The 14292-nt window shown below is 36.6% G+C and overlaps 1 protein-coding gene across 13 annotated transcripts in view; it reads right to left on the reverse strand.

The window, feature by feature from the left end:
• Nucleotides 1-14292, reverse strand: part of CDC42BPA (CDC42 binding protein kinase alpha) — a 191607-nt gene that overhangs the window by 126570 nt on the left and 50745 nt on the right. For all 13 annotated transcript variants that reach the window (XM_074863873.1, XM_074863878.1, XM_074863872.1 and 10 more), the window contains exon 3: nucleotides 1155-1246. In XM_074863873.1, coding sequence (XP_074719974.1) covers nucleotides 1155-1246 — 92 coding nt within the window. The remainder of the gene's footprint in view (nucleotides 1-1154; nucleotides 1247-14292) is intronic.

Genomic DNA, 14292 nt, shown 5'->3' on the forward strand with positions numbered 1-14292 from the left:
ATTATTTTTACAGTTGCCCAATGACGATATTTGCATGTAGATATCAGAGTACGTAGTGACATACACAACCACAAAAATTTCTGTTCCTTATAGAAGTCTATTCTGCAGACCAGTAAGGACTAATTTTCATACATGATGCAAACATGTAAGTGAACCTAAATCCAACTCTTCTCCATCATATGCCACAGAGCCTCTAGAGATGCTCTCATACTAAAGAGAACTGGAAAAAAAAACCATTTCCAGTTTCAAAAGCAATGAAGACGTTGCTTAGAAAATCTTTTTCTCACACTTAGGTTTCACTTCAGGCAGCATGGAGTACCCTCTGCAGAAGCTTTACATATTATCCCCTTCTGTAGTATATTTGTCTATCAAAAATTCAAGGCACTGTTATACATTAGGTTGATCTTTCTACATACATAGTGTCCTGCAAGAAGAAAAAAGCACCTGCATCTAATATAATTAAGAAGGGGAAGAAAGCTAATATTTATTTATTCAAGTTTCCTCAACCTATATAATGTGGCATCCTAGTGTAAAACCTAGTGATCAACAGCCTTGTTTGATAACTTCAAATAAAAGATGGCTTAATCAGAAGCAGCAAAACATAGTATAGTTCAATAGGAGTAGGTGACAACTGAAAAAGAAACTAACAATTGATAAACTCTTCAAAAGAAATACAGGAAAAATATTCAAACATTCATTAAAAATAGGAAACAAAGTGACAGGAATAGAATGTGTTCTCAGAATGTTTGGCAATTTAAGTTGCTGAAAACTACTTTCAGACTATTTAGTTATTAGCATGATTAGAAATGGCTAGATCTTTATACCATCAGTAACTCACTGTCCTCCACCTGCTGACTGGAAATAATTACAGTCAAGCAAATGATTTATCATCAGGCAGTTGAAACATGGTGTTTTAATCCATGTGAATTTGCCTTCCCTCAAAATCTAAAAGGCTTTATTAAAAAGAGCTGTCAAAGAATGTATAAATCAAAATGTACTTGCATCAAACATCGGGTGGACCTACAATATCCATTATGCCTAAATAATGTAAAAACCTCTATATCAGTATATTGCTATTAACTGTCTCTCCTCACTGCTGCAGATTTGCAAAAATGTTATTCAAACCCTTCCTTCCACCTCCTTCACATACATACCTCCCCAAAGGCTCCTCGACCAATGACCTTCAGGATTTCAAAATCTTCTTTATGTAGTCGCATCTGTTTCACTTTAGATGTAAAAGGTTTGGCTGAAACAAAGGAAAATACCAATCATTTAAAAAGCAAAACAAAACAAAGACACACCACACCAAAACCAAAAAACCAAGCAACAAGGTAACAGTAACATAAAATAGATGTAATCAGAGCCCTGAAAAGAGACTGTTTTGCTTATATACCTATATTCCCTAATGTAATACATAGTGAAGTTTAAAGCTAGAAATAATGACCAGTAAGAACTAAGCCAAAACTGCTGTGAGAAAAAGTTTATGAAGTAAGCTTGTTTTTGCTATTTTTTAAATTCAAAATAAAAATAACAGTCAAGCCATTTTTCTATAGCCTTTTAAGAGATCATAGATAACCACTGCATCTGTGCTATATGTTGTTAACTCTGGTTGCAAAAGCAAAGTATAATATAATGAGGAGTTCACTTTGGACAATATTAATTCCTCTGCCAAACAGCAAAACAATATTGTATTCAATGAAAAATTAAAATGCTGATAACTGGAAGGGCAATACTGGCCTAAATGATGTATCATGCAATATTTTTGGAGATCATTTTTTCAAGACGGGGACACTTAATAGTCAATTCTTGGCTTCTGGAAATGAGAACAGTTGTACTCAAGACATTATTAACACATTCAGTGGAAAAACCCCACGTATATAAACTTAACCTTCATTTCCCTCTTCTTTTTCCCCCTCTTTTATAATATCTTTGAAAGCAGTAAGCAAAATAAGGTATAGTATTCCAGCCAGGTAACTAACCCTAGTGTTCTTTGCAATGCAACAGTATCAGGAGAACTGTTCCCTTCTTTCAGCTGCAGTTATCACTACAACTAAGGAGTTCTGGTTCATTAATACATGCCCTCTGCATGCAAAACATCCAAGTTACTGATAACTCTACCTCAAAAACCACATAACACAACCTTTGGTAAAAAAGAAAAAAAATGCCAAACTTTAAATAATTTAAGAAGGAAAAATTATTTTTAAAATAATTATTTTTAAAATCATGTTTTATACTTTACACTAATGAACTCTATTACTAAAACAGAAGCTTCAGTAAGTATTGTTCATAAAAGTTGTCCATAAAAGATGGTTGTAAAACCCAGTATACACAGGACTGGAACGGGTCTCAGAAAATGTTAAGTTCAATTTCTGACTCAAAGGCAGTCTTTCTCAATGATCCTAAACCAGCAGCTTCAGATACTTCACCCAGAGTTTCACATCTATAAAACAGGGACAGTATTTTTGTAACTGGCACTGAAGGCACTGAACACCACATACTTGGATCAAGACAGATACAAAAAAGCATATCTTAAGGTAGCCATTTTACATGGCCCACAAAAACCTTTTTAGCTTATGCTTTCATGGTACAGGGACTATCTATGTCCACTTCTATCTATACAGAGGCTGATGGAATTAGTACAGCTTTATTTGCAGTGTAGAGTTGTAAAAGGCATCATACTGCAGAACAATTTGTTCAGAATAATGTTTCTGAATAGAAATGGGAATTGCTTTTCAAAAGCTCCAAAAGCAGATGACCCTACAAAACAACCCAAATTATATCCAGACACATGTAAGAAACGTGATTTGGGCTCTCCTAGAATTCAGTATTTTGTCTTTCTAATGTTATGAACTAATCCTGCAAAAAAAATCCAAACCCTAATACTGATGCAGATAACCCATCATTCAATTTAGAATTTTGATATTAACACACACCCCTTCAAGACACTACAAACATCTCTGTCCAAAAGCCTGCCTACTATTCAGTAAAGTAATTTTATAAACTGAGTCAAGACACGTCACCTGTCTTTTAAGTACCTAAAGAACTTCTTTATCCTAGTCCTTAAATTAGCACTGTAAATCACATCTGAAAAACCCTGTTGTTAAGCAATACAGCACACCTCCACTAATGTAAGTGGTACAATGGATGAAATCGTTTTAAAATCTCAGAGGTTCCAAAGTCTGAACTTAGTCATTTTTTCTAAAATTCCTCAGATGCCAGGAATCAATTCTCTACTAGGAGTTACATTTGTTATTTTTTATAACTACAGGAACATAAGCTTATGATTAAAAACCCTAGGGTTTAGGTCCAAATAGTAAAGATGCAGTCATACAACAGTGAGATTTTTACATTAATAATATTATTACTTGAAATTTATAACCATTTTATTCAAAATATTTAATTATACAATTAAAATAAGGGTTTAATATTATATTTTTAAAGTATTTTAAATGTAAACAGAAGTAATTACTCAAATTATCAGATTCTCCAAACTTTCAATTAATCTTTTATACTTAAAAGAAAGGTCTTGCAATAGAAAAAATAAGTACCAACAAAATGTACTGCCTTATTGGCATAGCCTCAGCTGTACTGTACCAAGTGATCTAATACAAATATTAATGCTACTGACAAATACTACTGAACAAATTAAAAGAAGCAATTAAAGCCTTTTAACTTGAAAAACAACTGATTGAAAACAAACGTGTAGCTCTCGACTTCAACATTTTTTGACCATTATAGGCCTGGCTAGAGTACAAGGCAAAATATCTTGTTAACAAGCAACAGCATAGCTGTTTAAACCACAAAACTCTTCCTCACTTTATATTGTAAGGAAAGGCCTGTCATTCTTTAATTATTACATTTTGGAATCTTCCAGGGTTCCCATAGGGACACTGGAAAAATAAACATCATTATAACTACTTCAATAAAATACAGCCGACAAAAATAGGTTTGGATTAGGTCTAATGATTTGTAGTATCAGTGTTAGTGGAAAAGTTTGTAAATCCTTCTCTTTAAATTTTTTCATCTTCTCTAGCAACAAACATGTCAATGTATAGCCAAGCAGTTTTATGAAGAAAGATACAGTCCAAGAAAAGAATGAAAAAAAAAAAAAAATTGCCCTAGGAATGTGCTCCAAATAGCCTGTTCCAAAAAAGGTCAATTTGCTTTATCATCAACGTTGTTTGTCTGCTGTGCAAACATCTGCTGTTCTTGTGGCAACAGCAATCTTAAGTACAGAAAACTTGGCCTGGCCAAGGGTCTTGGAAGGCATATCTTCAGACAGCCGTTTCATACATCCAGCTTTCCAGACTATGAGGTTAACAGGCAGACTTCTTGCAACTAGTTTGGCAATGTCATACGAGCTGTTATGGAGACAGCAAACTCTAAGGTCAGGGAACGGTTTTCAAAATGAACGTGCTCAATGGGGTCCCTGCAACACAGCTGTTTTAAGACATACAGGTACACAGCCCTCTCCTGTTTACATCCCCATCCCCCTAACAGGATCATCATGAAGTTAACAGAAAACACCCTGTTTTTCCGAAGGAGCTGCAGTTTCCTTGATCGTTGATTCCAGAGGGATACACTGTCTTTGCAGCTTTTTGAGAGCAAAAGGCTGTATGGGCATTTCCTTTGGTACTTCATTCAACCTACAGAAATACACAGAGGGATAGCTGATTCTTCCAAACAGACATCCCTTTTCAAGGTTGCTAGCCATGTGTGATACACACCAGGGACCAGCAGCTTGCTCTGCCAAATCAAATTCTGCCTCCTCCAAACCAGAGGGTAAGTGTGGGCAGCATGTCCCCTGGCTCCTCCTGGTTTTTCAGCTCAGCAGGAACCAAAGTTCATTGTATAAAACTTGCAAATTTGCCACGATGTTCTCTGCAGCCACAAAATGACAAGTCATACAGTCTACAGAGGAGGCTACTGCCTGGGAAAACTGCACCACCACCCACTTGGCAAGACTTCTCGCACTTATTCAATCAATTACACATGGCAAGAAAAACCAATCACCCAATTCACCCTCAGGGGAACCAATGTCCTAAAATAGTAAGCTGAGCTGTTTTTTCAAACGAGGTGAACCCGTCATGACTATTCCTTCAAGTTATTTAAGTTTTCATGGGTTTTCCCCACATTTATGTTCTAGCCATTCATTCCATTTACGCTTATAATGCATTCAAACAATAAAAATTAGTAAAAGGAGAATTCTACGAGTGTTTGAAATTTAGGGTTTTTCCAGTTGAAATTTCACTAGAACTTCACCTGAAGTAACACGTTAAGCACATAGAAGAGCAGTCAGCAGGACTGCAGCTGCCAAGCCAGGCATACAGAGCAGCATATGTTCTACCCTCTGGCCCTGAAAAGGGAGGATTTTATTACGACTGCAACTGTCCAGCAGAAGAGAAGAAAAACAATGGGTTCTGCAGTAGCGACATTGAGCTTCAACAGTCCGTTTATCATATTTATGGGGGAGGAAAGCAGTTACTAGTGTTACTTACAGCACGTTTAATACCAAGGGGTTTCATTTTTAAACTCTTGAAAATAAAAGTCCATCTCCTGAGGAGCTGACACAGGGAGGACAAGTGACATGGTTGATAACCCAGGACAGTTTAGTACTGTGATAATACACGTGATACCAAACAACATCAAAATAATAGGACAGCAGTACTGATGCTTTCTTTGCAAAGTTAAGTCTCATGCTCCTGCCTTGCTCTCTCTCCCTCCAGCTTCCAGTTTCTGCCTGTAGAGCTTGGGCAGGGTTAGCCCTGAAATTCAGATTTTTCAGGGCTAACCTGCTGGCCGGGGCAGGGAGCCCGTGGTGAGCTCCTTCCTCTCTCACCTGCTAGTGCCCCTCTGCCCCCCAAGCAAAGCACTGCAGCAAACCAGAGCTGCTGTAGGCATGGGTTGAAACTAAAGTGAGATGAAGATCATGTTAATTGTTGAAAGGAAGTGCTGCAGACTTGGAGCAGCAATTGAAAATGGGTCCCCACAACTGATTTAAATAGAAAACAATATAGAACAGGACAGTGTTCAGGAATTCCTCTTGGTGCCTCACTGGTGCCATAGTTGCTTTTTGGATAAACAGGCTGGCTAACTGCTCAGATGGAAGACTGCATCCTTGACTGGCAGGTCTCAGTAAGATACTCATGTCTTACTTTCCAAAGGAATTACAAAACCTGCTTGCTTAGTGATCCAGGTATCACTCTGCAAACCCAGCCTTCTGCCCACTGCACTACTATGTCAAGCCAAAGATAAAGAAATTAAAAGTTGTATCCACCAGAATTGTCAACAGCAATGGTGAAAGTTCATTATAAAGGAAATAGATTGGAAAAGAAAACAACCACCATGGGAAACTAGCTGCTTGCCGTTTCAAGAAAAAAAACCCTTTCCTTCACTAGTTAAAAATAATTACAAAAATACATACAGAGCTTTCCCATGCAAAGGAGAAAAACCATATAACTTAAGAGATTGTCACTTAACTGAATACCAGAAGGCTCTCCAAATCTTCCTAACACTGTCCTTGAAAAAATAAAAAAATTTTTACAAGAACAAAGCAGAATAATATACATTGATAGCTTTGTTTTTAAAAGCATTCTCCAGTTTTGAAATTTCTGCTAAATTCCTGGAAGGAATTTAACAAGTGTTTTTATTTTACAGACTCAGTCCAAACCCAAAGTATTTATTTTCCACTGGCTTCTATCAGCTGTGATTATGAAATGTGTAAATAGCATTTTTGAGTTAAGACAGACCATAACTGGAGGTTTCAAAAAACTCCAGAAGGGAGGTGTGAGAGAATACTCCTCCCAAAATAAACAGTATTTCTCAAAACAAAGGAGAAATAACTGACAATCAGCAAGGCAGAGCTGCTTAAAGCCTAATTAAATTGAGAGGGGGCAGAAATCTCTCTATCCGCTTAAGATGGGCAAAACAGCACAAGAAAGCTTTGTTGCAGTTTCTGCCAACTCTCTGAAGGAAACCTGGGACAAATCGCTGTCAACTACAGTGTTAGCAGCTGAACCACAGAACATTAGTTAAGGCAATGTAAAAAAATACAAGCCACAAATACCCTTCTCAGTTTTAACAGTTAAGATTCAGTTTTCACTCCCTCAGAACATTTTTAAGATGTTTTTCCTGATGAACAGTTAAGTGCCAACATCTGTAAGTACAAGTTAAGAATCTGGCATTTTCCAAGAATGAGAAGCATGTCCACAAATTCCTGTACTATGGTATGGACACAATATTTTGGATCCTATTCATCTTGGGGGAAAAAAAAAAAAAAAACAACCAAACAACAACCAGTAATCTGTTCTCATCTAGGTCAAGTGGAGACCATCCAGCCATCTCTGGCTACAGCTACCGCAAAAGATTCTTCAACAGGAACTTTAAAATCAGAGAGAGAAATATCTTTCCCAAACTTATGAGAGCAGTTCTGGTTTTTCCCTCCCCAGACTCAGATGAAAAGTAATACCTGTATTCATGAAACGCCACGGCAGATCTGGGCAACACTTCTATACCACATCAAGATATGGCCATTATTTTTTTATATTACCATTCTTTCTAGTCACTAGAATTTCAGTGAACACCCTATGTTTAAATATTATTATACTAGCAGCAAAGTGAAATATTGAACTTTAATTCATCCTGCTGTGCACTGGAATTCTGACGCAATGCTTGTAGCATGGTCAGTAAAATCTTTACTATAGGACTCCTGTTTCACATACTACAGAGGGTGGAAATGCTCTGTGAGCAAATCAAGAGCAGACAGATCTTGATCTTTACAAAACCTGAAAGGCTAACAAAGGAAAAGGAGAAAGGTGGTCTTACACCTATAAAGCAGAACACTGCTTAGACTCCATCCCTCATGCTGTCACAGAGCTGGAGACAAGTGAATTAAAATCACACTTCTGACAGTCAAGCTGAAACTTCACATTCCTCAATATTTGACATGTAACTCAATATGCTGGTATTTGACTGCCAAAAAATGCTGGACATTTAAGCTGTAAATAAAATCAATCAGACCTGTATTTAGAATTACTAAATGTTCTGAAAAATCAAAATAAACCAGGCATCAAAAATGAATATTTTAAGTAAAATTCTTAGTCCCTCAATACATTACTTTTTATTATGTAAAACAGAGATATCATCATCTAATCTGACTAGACTCTTGAAAAATACTATCTTACTGTTTGTGAAAGATTCTGTGTCGAGGAGTATCAGAGAAAAAAAATTATTATTATGCAATAAACAAGAAGTGTGCAACCACAGAGCAAGTTTCAAGGGGCGGGGGGGGTGGTGGTGGTGGTGGTGGTAAAAACAAAAAGAAAAAGAAGGTGGCTAGCAACTTTGGACCACAGAACACAGATATCTAACACATGATCCTCACTGACTAAGGGATCAGTGCTGCAGGTTGTCACTGTGTGGACCAGCACTAATGAGGGCCCCCCACTCAGTTTCCTGGGTATTTCACAGCACTTTATGGGTCTCCTGTTCCCTTTCTGAAGCTAAAGAAGGATTTTAAGGGATACTCAAACATCTGTGTAATAGAGCAGCCTGCCTTACACTCCCTTCTTTTGCCTCTCACAAATACATGATCCAGTTTCACCTCATCCCTGCTGTGACTCCTCATCCCAACACTTTCCTCCTCAGCTATTCAGTCCTAACCTCTCCCACAAGATTCGTCATCCAGTATCACTCTGTCCTCTCCCCACACAGCTTTGCCACCACACCTGATGGTTTCTGCTCACAGCCTCCTGTTTTCTCCACATCTGCACCTCACCTGCTTCTTTGTATCGGTCTGCTCATGTCTGTCTCTGTCTCCAGGTCCCCATCCCATTGCCCTCATGGTCACAGAAGCTACCATCTGAGCAAAGTCCTGCTAGTTCTCTAATTTCTTACTTTTCCTTTCAAACTCTGATCTACCCAGCTGGAGTCTCTCTTCCAAAGTCCAAGGCAGGATGCTCTGGCACCATCCTGTCTCAAATTCCCTGATGGATTTCCTTTCTCTGTTTACCAACACTAGTCTTGAGCACCTTTACTTTTCATTAAGTTGTGACTAACAAACAAGGACTTCAGCTCACATCAGCCTGCCTTCCTTTTACTTTAGAATTTTAATTAAAAGGAAAGACCGTTTTTACAGTCATCTATATAAAGCAAATATACTGAGGTCAGACATTTGATTTTTTTGCTGATACTGAGTTTCACTACAACTTAGGTGAGCAATTAGCATTATTCATTTTCATTTCTGAGGAAAAAAAAAGTTGTAAAAGTTCTGTAAAACTGAAAGCACTTTTAATCTCTTTTAGTTAGTTAAAGGATATGCTGTAAACCACATGAGAAGGGGGGTGAGCAGACTCTCCACAAACTCTTCTCTAAAATGACTCGTTTGTGTAGCCATGTATTCTTAGCTATAATTACACTTAGAACTTGTAAAAATGCACATCTGTCAAGTCTCACGCAGCACATGAATCATTTGAGTTCTGTCTCTCACTCCTCCATCATGGTGTTTTTACTCCCAGATTTGCTGCCCATCATTGCAGACACTTCCCAGCAAGCCACAAGGGCCTCCCCTCCGAGCAGGCAGCTAGTAATGCAGCTGAGCTCTGACAGCAGGCAAATACTTCCTCAGGATGTCACAGGCAGACACCCACTATATGAACTGACATATCATGTAACAATATACCACGTTTCCTCTCTAAAAGCATGGCATAAACCTGATCATAAGCCCTTCACATACAGCGGGTTTCACCAACACTTGTTTTTATTTGCATTGCAACAGATCTCAAAAGTCCCAGTTAGGACTGGAGAACAACTTTGGCTAGTGAGTATCGTACAAATGTGCACAATTACACTCCTAATTGTGCACAACTGCACTCCTAATTCTGCTTTTATGGACAGCGTTTGAAATGGAAGATGTTATTTGAAGTCCTGCATTCGTGATCTATACCTGATATTAAATTGAAGTTCAAACATTAAAGTTCAAAATTCATAAAAGCAAGAATTACTTTGATATAACGTATGTCAAATAGAAATATTAAAAACAGTATTAGGAACTTAATATCCTGAGAAGGAATTTTGCCTAGGTTAAAATAATACATGTTTTACAGTCATATTTTTAATTTTCTTTAGAAGTAACCACTCATTGTCATTAGATATATTTTCAAAGTAGCATTTGTGATCCAAATAAAAAGTTACTTTTGAACATTGCCTGCATTAGTTTTACAGTCTGATACATTCTATGGGTTACTCTGAAATTAGTAAAAAGAAGAAAATAGATTGTATTGCACTTCATTAATATATCACAGTCAAATGTTGCTTTTGAGTGTTAAGCCACTACAAGTGCAATGAAAAACAAAGACACACTGTTGCAGTCTTTCGACTGCTTTTTACTCAAAGTTCTCAGTCACTGAAGAAGAAAACAAAATACCCTTCCTAGGTCCACAGAAATTTTCCAACCTCCACAGCTTAAGGTCCCACTTCACACATACCTCACACCATTTTAATGCCATCACCCTGTATTATTTCTGCTGTAAGAACTGCAAAGTACTCATTTGCTTGCTTCCTTGTGTTCAAGCTGTGTAATGCAATTGAACATGTTCCTTATTTTCTGGTTCTTTTGCATTGACACAATGATAAAAAGGCAGTAATTCTAAAAAATGTGAAGTCGTTTCAAGAACTCTTCTTAGTTTCGTTACCTTTTAGGGAGTTATGACTTTAACAGTAATCCTTTATCAAACTAACAACACTCCTTAAAGGTCTTCAAAGATCCTAAAACTTCACCATGCTTTCAGAGTTACCTTAAAACTAATGTAATAAAAAGATAATTATTCATTTGAAAGTTCACTGCCATTAGAATATAAATTGCCTATAATAAACTTGATTTGGCCCACTTGAGAATAAAGACCATATCATAATGCTTAAGCACCTAACTGTGCACCAGATCCGGCACTCTATTTCTCAACTACAATCATCTTCGCTTTCTTCCTGATTAAGTGATCACTGTGAAATAATGCTGATTAAGATATTTTTATTTTGACCGCATTTCACCTCATGGCAATTTTAATCATTCAATCTCCAGTGCAGTTTAATCGCTAAAATCTATTATTACTTCAAAAAGATCAATGATCCCCATTAATATAAATCAAACTTTCAACAGAATCTTGATTTTGAAGAAGACAAATATATTTCCCAACACCCGTAACTATCATACTAGCACACATTTTCTGTAAGTAGTAAGTTCCTACATAAACCTCGTACGTCTGTGTGCACGTCTGCACACGCGTAAGATTCTTGCACCGCAGCTCTTTTTGCTTTGATCCTCACCTGCTTTGTATCACCAAGGATGCAGTAAAGAATAATTCTGGAACCGAGATCACTGATGGATCAAATTCTTTGTGAAACCAAAGAGAAACTTTAACTGATATTTTTAATTCTGTTTCTCTGTTAGGTCTTTAGGCCCCTTTATGCTTATGTTACCCAAACACAAAAAGGTTTTCAGACTACCCTTTAAGGGCATATTGTTTCAAATTAAGCCTTCAGAGCTCCCAATGAATCAAGTGAAGGAATTCACTAAGCAGTACATCTGAACTGACTTTCATGCTGCTGAGCACATCATTTATCTCAGTATCCCCACCAATGCCAAGTCAGAAATAAGAGAGATCTCAAAATCATCAACTCTTATTTGCAGGGCTGAGCCTAAATTAAGTCTTTTTTTCATCTTACTCCCTATAGTAACACAGAGTTGCATTGTTGTATCCCTGTTATGATAGTCTACATAGATTGAAGGGTTGGCTTATTGCTACATTGATAAAAGGCAATTTTTCTATGGCAATACAATAATTTTATTACAAGATGTGATTATTTTATTTATCAGCTTAAGATAAAATGAGGAAACAGCAAGTGAAATTAACATTCTTCCTGTAAATGAAGGATTGTTTCAAACTATAAACTAATCAAAAAGAATTAATATCAATACAAAATGTTCTTCATCTTCAAATTCTAGACAATTTTTCAAAATTTTGTATGCTTTTTTCTCCCCAAATGTGGACAGGAGAGGTGGTCTTGTATGCATCCAATGCATTGGAGAAGAAAGGTTTCACAAGTTGTGATACTAAATGCATAAAATATTCATTGAGTTCTGAAAATTCTTTGAATGCTTTTACCCAAGTTTTATCTCAAAAGTTTTGTTTACTAGAAACTTAAGAGGAAAAGCCATGGCAAGACATAGCACACACGAACAAGTCTGAGATAAGTAACAGGATAATAAGGAAGTTGGACACATTTTCAGAAGAGCACAGAACACATTCATTAATTTATACACAAACACACCAGTTTTCAGGAGAGAGAGAGAGTACTCATTTACCTCAATAAAGCAACCACACTTCAGAAGTAGGTAACATACACAAATTTTAGTTAGTGCTTATAATTTTTAAGTATTATCAGTCTAGATACTTAATATAAATACTTAAATGGAAACTGCACTCTCATAAAAATGGATTCCAGTTACAGATAATAAAACATTTTAAAAACATAAGTCATAATTAAATCATAAGCAAAATGAATGCCAGGAATGCATGACTTTTCAGTCTGAAATTAGTTTATAGAAGGCTGTTCTATGAAAAAGTACTTGTGGGAAGGTGAATTCATAGCTCACTTTTCCAAATGTCACCTTGTTCTACAGTTCACAAAAGAGCAAGTTAAGTAGTTCACAGTAAAATGCAAGCAAACATTAATATTCCTTTTTAGTATGGATAATCTATGTTCCATATTATATGACTAAACCCATTTTCCTAATTATTTCATCATCTTTCCCTGTTCAGCAAGATTCCCCAGTTCAAACACCTGGTCATGACAGCTCTTCTTCCTCCAGTCTGTGTTCTAGAGCAAGATATTAAATTACCGCAAGCTTAACAACAACGTGAAAGATGGTCAAAACTTCCTCAAATCCGAATCCTACAAATTCTTAACACTTATCCATATGAAAACAGTACCAAAATACTATTACTAAAAATGGAGATTAGACATAATGAAGCATCAAATTGTGTATTTGGAATTAGTTATATTTGAAGGTATGGGTCATGAGTGTACCCATCCATGTAACTGCCAAACAGAGCTTGTTACTTTTAAACCATTCTTGACAAATGGGTCAAGTCCTAGGTCAAACCTAGATCACTTCCATAATAACACACTGCACTTTCTAACTATTATGAAAAACATGAGAACTGTAACATTTCCCCTCCCACACTCTGAACATTGTTTTTTTCTGATCTCATATCCTTAGGAAAGTGTGGCAACTCTTGCCCTTATTAAGAACCATTTTTAGTTCACTACTCTGTGTTTACTCAGAATTTACCACAATACATTCCTATTAGTTTTAGCTTGGCTTCACATCATTGCTCATCCAAAAAAACCTTAATTTGTTGCTCTTTTTCAAATTCTCTAGTTATATCTTAGCAAATAAAACTGATTACTGAAACTAAATGTAATATTCTTAGGCCTAAATCACATCAAATGTAAGGGAAAACTTAGCACTCATATGCAACACATACAAGAATTCAAAATGCATTTGCCCCCAACAACTCAGATTCAACTCATCCACTCTTCACACCTTTTCATATTTATCTATCTATACCTTGCCAACTTTCTACTCTATACTGATACCTCTTTCCACCCAGATCTTTCTCTATTTATCGTAAAAATATAATATTCGATTGTTTAAATATTCTAAGTTTATCTCAAAGTGCATTCAAAAATTATCTGTACAAGACACACCTGGAAAACCTGAATTCAGTCCAGATACAGCACTACTATAAGCAACTTGAGCAACATGCATTCAGAGGAAATGGGCTGCTTATCTAACTGCCTAAGTGGAAAGGACGCCTTCATACAATAAGGTATTTTGGGATTACTTTCTTGTTATTTTTTCAAGTAACGGTGGCACATAAATTAAAAATTCTACATACAGCAACAAATGGAAGGTTGGTATTCACAAAAGCCATTGTGTACATTTTCTTACAGCTAGTCCATAAAAAGCAAACCAACCAGAAGGGCAGAATACAGTCTTCAAAGAATTGTAAGAGAGGCGGTACTCAGAAACATTTGGGTTTTGTCCTCCAGATTTACAATTGCTCTCAGACAGACCTGGATTTATTTTTAAATTAATCACTTTGACTAAGCACCATCACCACCACCAAAACCCTTTACACGTAAATGTACTTTAATTACTGTCAGGAGAGTGACAGAGAGATGAAAGAAGCAACACTTCCACAGTCACACCGCATGTCTGCATCCAGGTCT

Source organism: Strix uralensis, chromosome 3 (assembly GCF_047716275.1).
Source record: "Strix uralensis isolate ZFMK-TIS-50842 chromosome 3, bStrUra1, whole genome shotgun sequence".
Taxonomy (NCBI): Eukaryota; Metazoa; Chordata; class Aves; order Strigiformes; family Strigidae; genus Strix; species Strix uralensis.